This window comes from Chiloscyllium plagiosum, chromosome 9 (genome assembly GCF_004010195.1).
Source record: "Chiloscyllium plagiosum isolate BGI_BamShark_2017 chromosome 9, ASM401019v2, whole genome shotgun sequence".
NCBI lineage: Eukaryota > Metazoa > Chordata > Chondrichthyes > Orectolobiformes > Hemiscylliidae > Chiloscyllium > Chiloscyllium plagiosum.
Genome location: NC_057718.1, coordinates 1,293,304 through 1,299,874, shown reverse-complemented (window position 1 = coordinate 1,299,874; position 6,571 = coordinate 1,293,304). Strand labels below are relative to the sequence as shown.

Sequence of the window (6,571 nt, the reverse complement as noted above, 5' to 3'; positions counted from 1 at the left end):
TCATCTTTGCTATCCTTTCCTCTACATCTCTGGAACTATTCGGAGGCCTATAGAAAACTCCCAACAGGGTGACCTCTCCTTTCCTGTTTCTAACTTCAGCCCATACTATCTCAGTTGATGAGTCCCCAAACATCCTTTCTGCAACTGTAATACTATCCTTGACCAACACCTCCTTCTCTTTTACCATCTTCTCTGTTCTCTCTGTGAGAGGTGGAAAGTTTAAGGGGGATACACACGGCAAGTTCTTCACACAAAGGGTGGTGGGCGTTTGGAACGCATTGCCAACAGAGGTGGTAGAGGCAGGCACGGTAGATTCATTTAAGATGCGTTTGGACAGATGCATGTGTAGGTGGGGATCAGAGGGATACAAATGCTTAGGAATTGACCAACAGGTTTAGACAGTAGATTTGGACTGGCTCAGGCTTGAAGGGCCGAAGGGCCTGTTCCTGGGCTGTAAATTTTCTTTGTTCTTTGTTGTTCTTTGTTCATGGTTTCTATGAAATCCCTATTTTTCTAAACTGCTGGATCATATGTCCCTGTAATAGGCATTGCATCATTCTAATAAAAATAATTTCAATTATCAAAAACATTCTTCATATTTGTATTTCTTCAAGCCTGTTAGCCTGTTAGAGATTCTGCATTGTATCCTCTCTAAAGTGCAATACTGTTCATATATTGTGCACTTTAGTGTTCCAAACAGTACTCTCACTGAGATCTATTAAAGTTTTTCTTTAAGGATATGTCATTGTATCCTGGTTTTATGTTCTGAGCTGTGTAAGATTTTTTTACAGCCTGATGAATCTAACTTTATGGGATTAACATCCTGCAATCATGGACTTTGAATCATTCTGCTTTTCCCCTGCCGAAGCCTGTTTGCATTCTCAGTATTTTTACTGCTTTTTTTCAAACAAAATGTATTCCTTCACACATCGAAATTATTCCCCCAATTAATCAGTACCCCTTTGTAACATCCTTTAGTCTTTTAAAGAATTATCAAGACCTCAGATTTCAATATCATCTTGACATGTGAACAATGTTTCTTTTCATTGATCACAACTTGAGGACAAGTGGCCTCAGAACAGCATCCTATACAACATTACTCATGCAGAAGCTTTCCTTAACTCCAACTACCATTTTCTTCCTTCTACCTATTTTTAAATCATGTTTACTTCCATTGTTTCCACACAACCATTTCTAGTAATCATTTATATTTTATCTTTTGAAAGGCTTCCTTAATGTCCATGCACACTACATTTCTCCAATTTGCATGTCTAATATTGGGTTCAGTTTCAGATGACACACTTTGGGAAGGATATATTGACCTAGGTCTGATGAATGGTGACAGTCCTGACACATTAACAGCTACGGCCTGAGGGTGCTTAGTCTGTGGACCTCATTGCCGCAGAAGGCTGTGAAGGCTAAGTCTGTGAGTGTATTTAAAACAGAGCTAGATGGGTTCTTGATTGGTAAGGGGATCAAGGGTCACAGGGAGCAGGCAGGAGGATGGGATTGAGAAACATATCTGAGCAACTTGAAAGGACAAATAGCCTAATTCTGCTCCTATACCTTATGGTCTTACACGTATTTTCAGGATGTTTGGTTATGTTTCAGATCTCTAACATCTGCAGTATTTTGCTTTTGTATTAGTGAACTCTACAAATCTGCTTCATGTAAATATTTAGGCACCTCTGTCCCCATTTTTATCACATATATATCACTATCACCATCTCAACAATCATCCTAAAATCCCCATTGCTAGTTTCATCTTCGTTCTCATCCCCATAATCATTACAATTCTGATCTTTCTGATCCCATTCAAGTTTTAAACGCTGGTTACATTCATTTGGGAGGTTTGATCACAAAACATTCTTGTCACATGGCATCTAACCACAAGATGCCTGATCACATGACGTTAAATGTCTTCACAGCAGAGATTGATAAATTCTTAATCTCGCAAGGAATTAAGGGATATGGGGAGAGTGTGGGTAAGTGGCGTTGAAATTCCCATCAGCCATGATTGAATGGCGAATTGACTTGATGGGCCGAATGACCTTATTTCCACTCCTATGTCATATGGTCTTGTGATCTTATGATTTGTACAAACATGATTGTATTTCCATTCCAAAGGCAAGGGTCCCCTGATGTTACGTGTTTTTGCTCGAGCTCGTTGCCATTATGTAATACATTTCAAAAACTACTGAGCAGGAGAGGAAGGAAAAATAACAATGTGTAAGAAGGATCACACAAAGAGGGCAGTTGAAGTAGGGAGAAGAGGGGGAAATTGAGGTGGAGAGAAGAGAAAATTGAGGAAGGTAAGAAGGAGAAGTCACAATAGAGAGAACTTTGTGTCCATCAAGAACTAATGTAAGAATGATTATCATTACATGAAAACTAAGAATAAAATGTTCCACTCACAATCAAAAGCTTTACAGTAGCGCACAGAAAGATAGAAAATAGGAGCAGGAATAGCCGATTAAGCCTTTGGAGCCTGCTTCACCACGGCTGATCATCCATCTCAATTCTTGCTTTGGTTCATGTCCTTTGATCCCTTTAGCCCTAAAACCTACATCAAACCCCTTCTTGAAAACATTCAATGTTTGGTCTCAATTGCTTTTTGTGGCAGGGAATTCCACAGCCTCACCATTCACTAGGTTAAGAAATTTCTGCTTATATCTGTTCTCAATGGTCTATTCCATATCCTTTGACTGTGACCAGTCATCTGGACTCCCCAGTCATCAGGAACATCCTTCCTACCTTTACTTTTCTACTCCTGGTAGAATCTTAAAACATGTTAAAAACATAAGAAATAGGCACTGAAGTAGGCCATTTGGCCCCTCAAACCTGTTTTGTCATTAGCAGGATCACAGTTTCTATGAAATCCCTGCTCTTCCTTAGCGTTTAACCTCCAACCAGCATTGTGTTATCTGTAAACATGGAAACATTACATTTAGTTCACTCATCTAAATCATGAACATATTTTTACAACACGGAGGTGAACCCCTCTGTTAGTTAAACTAAACACCAAGAAAAGCTGCCTTGCCTCGTAATCTGTTAAAATATGAGGGACAGAGAACTCTCAAATTCCACTATTTAAAGAAAATAACATAAATTTATTTTCTTACTCTAAAAGTGAATATTAAACAAAAAATATTCACAGATCTAAGCCACCCTTTCTCTTAACTGCTTACTATCTGCCTCCAACTTTATAACAATATGCTGTTCCAATAAGTCACTTATTAAAATTACATCAACTTAATTTCAAAACCACACAGTCTCTGTCTTCTGTGTTTTCACTCTTCCGGCTGCTGATCTCTCTGGATCATCTTCTTTCTTTTTAATGTGTGTGTTCAATATGAAAAGGTACCTTTGATAGAGAGTGTTTTTTAATTTGTTTGAGAGCAAGATGTTAGATGGTAATTAGCTCTCCATGAGTTTCTCTCTCTACGACAGTTGCTCTCTGGCCAATTTTCAAATTGTCCATATTCTTATTTCCCCCAACATTGGATTGTCTCATTGGTTCGATGTTGGCAAAACAATTAATTCAATCTCGATTGGGTTTTAGTATCCTGGGGCATAATTTAAACTGATTGGTTAAATTCGAATTGTTCTCAAAACAGCAACCAAAACTCAAGTATCCATTTCACAGCCAAGTGTTATATAGTTTCAAGTTTCCAGTACACTCTGAGAATGCCATCTAGTCATATCTACAGGTAATTGTAATCTCTCAGTTCAGAACAGCATTGTCTCTCCCTTAAAGACCCAGTACACGCCTTCAACTTCATAACAATATATTGTGAAGATGGGGTCCAAGCACCCATCCCTGCAGTACCCAACTAAGTCACTACCTGCCATTGAGAAAAAGATCCTGTATTCCTACTTTTTGTTTCCTGTCAGACAAATAGTTTGCTATCCCTATCACTGCACTAACCCCAATCCCATGCACTTTAATTTTACATGTTCATTTCTTCTGTGGTACCTTATCAAAAGCCTTCTGAAAGGCTAAGTAATCCACATCCACTCCTGTTTATCAACTTTGCTAGTTTTGCCTTGAAAATGCCAGGATAATCATAAAAATCAGAGTTTTCCATTCCCAAGTATCCCATTCAGCCACTAATCGGAACAGTCCTTCATTTACCCCAGTCTCTGGGTTTCACTCCCCCATTTCTTGACTGTTCCTCTTTCTTTGTCACATGCCTCCTTTTCAGACTGCACCTCTCTCTCTCTCTCTCTCTCTCTCTCTCTGTTCTACTCCCCAATTCTGACTGCTCCTCTCTTATAGAGTCATATAGATATACAGCACAAAAAGCACTTGGACGAATATATGAATAGGAAGGAAATATAGGGATATGGATCCTGTAAGTGAAGACAGTTTCAGTATGGAAGGGCAAAATTTGTCGATTTGGGCTTGAGGGAGCTGAAGGGCTTGTGACTGTGCTATATTGTTCTTTGTTCTTTTCTATGGAAAAACACCCCTCAGTCTAACTGGTCTATGCCAACCAAATATCCTGAATAATCTAGTCCCATTTGTCAACATTTGACCTATATCATTCTAAACCTTTCTATTCATATACCCATTCAAATGCCTCTTAATTATTGTAATTGTCTCAGCCTCCACCACTTCCTCTAGCAACTCATTCTATACATGCACCACCCTTTGTGTGAAAAAAATCATCTCTTAGATCCCTTTTTAAACTAAACCCTCTCACTTTAACCATATGCTTTTTAGTTTTGAATTCCCCACTGCTGGGAAAAGTCCTTCTCTATTTACCCAATCCATGTCCCTCATGATTTTATAAATCTCTTTCAGATCATTCCTCAGTCACATTTGTTCCCATTCATGACTACTCATCTCTCTCTCTCTCTTTCTCTTTCTCTCTCTCTCGTTATGTCTCTCTCTCTCTCTCTCTCTCCCCCTCTCTTTCTCTCTCCCTCCTCTCCTGTCTTTGTATTTTGGAATCATATATGGGGAATGATGAGGTAGGGTTTTGATCTGAATTTGTGATAGTTCCATTTATGTATTATTGCTGTCCAGAGTTTTATCTATTAACTTGTGCTTCTCAATCTTTTAATTTTAGGCAACCATTTTGCAGAGTAAACTGAATCAAATATTTGAGATAACCATAAGGTAAGTCATGCTAAACCTTAGTTCTTTATTCCCTCACTTGATAAAAATAATCATACGTTCATATTTATTAGCAAAGCAAATTTATTGGCCATTATCAATTGTCCTAAGAATCTGGTGGTGTGTCATTTTATTGGATAGCAGTTTGTTAGAATTGACAGTTGTCCTAGGCTCATTTAGATATTAAAAATCAATGGTATTGGTGTGGATATATGCCTGGCTGGGTGAGATTTCTTTCCCTGAAGCACATTAGAGAACCATTTAGACTTTTTAAATAAACATCTAGTGTCTCTTGAGTGCTCCGATTGAATTTGTCTCCATGCACTTTCGGGAAATATATTCAGAACCTAACCATTCATTGTGTGAAAGAGTGCAAATCACTTTAAAAGTGTGCCCTTTGGTTCTTGACCAGTTAGGAGCAAAAACAGTTTCTCCCTTTCCCCTTTGTCCATACCTTCACGATTCTGTTAATTTCTGTCACATCTCATCTTAGCATTCTCCTGTTCCAGGAAAACAATCCCACTTCTCTAATGTTTGCTCATAACTAAAGCATCTCAATCCTAGAACTGTTATCAGAGGGGTCTTCTGTACTCACTCTAATGCATTTCACATCCTTTCAATCATGTAGTACCCAGTATACAACATTTCAGCTGAGGCCTAACCCGTAACAAAAACAAAAATTGCTAGAAAAGCTCAGCAGATCTGGCAGCAGCTGTGAAGAGAAATCAGAGTTAATGTTTCAGCTCTGGTGACCCTTCCTCAGAACAGCCTAACTAGTGTCTTACATAAGTTCATCACAACTTAGCTGCTCTTGAATTCTATGTCCCTATTTATGAAACTAAGATTCTGTATGCTTTGTTTGTAGCTGTCTCTACCCATCTTGCCACCTTTAATAGCTCTTTCCATGCTGTACATCTCTCTGACTCTATACTCTATGACTTGTATACCTATACACCCAGACCTGCCTGCCCCTGCACACCCTTTGGAATACTTTGTATACTGTCTCTCCATGTTCTTTGTGCCAAAGTACATTCCCTCACTTCTCCATATTGGACATCATCTACCATCTATCTACCCACTCCACCAACAAGTCAATGTCATTTTGAGGTTCTTGAACTATCCTCCTCACAATTAAAACTTCTGCTAAGTTTTATATTATCTGCAAACTTTAAAATTGCCCCCTTCACATATAGGATTCTGGATTAGTGGTGCTGGAAGAGCACAGCAGTTCAAGCAGCAGTGAAATCGGCGTTTCGGGCAAAAGCCCTTCATCAGGAATAAAGGCAGAGAGCCTGAAGCGTGGAGAGATAAGCTAGAGGAGGGTGGGGGTGGGGAAAAAGTAGCATAGAGTACAATAGGTGAGTGGGGGAGGGGATGAAGGTGATAGGTCAGGGAGGAGAGGGTGGAGTGAATAGGTGGAAAAGGAGATAGGCAGGTAGGACAAGTCCG

The 6,571-nt window shown here is 39.2% G+C and overlaps 1 protein-coding gene across 1 annotated transcript in view; it reads left to right on the top strand.

Annotated features, from left to right (window-relative positions):
• LOC122553146 (protein EFR3 homolog B-like) overlaps window positions 1-6,571 on the top strand; it is a 205,593-nt gene that overhangs the window by 170,974 nt on the left and 28,048 nt on the right. Inside the window, exon 22 of the mRNA XM_043696735.1 lies at window positions 5,076-5,125. Coding sequence (XP_043552670.1) covers window positions 5,076-5,125 — 50 coding nt within the window. The remainder of the gene's footprint in view (window positions 1-5,075; window positions 5,126-6,571) is intronic.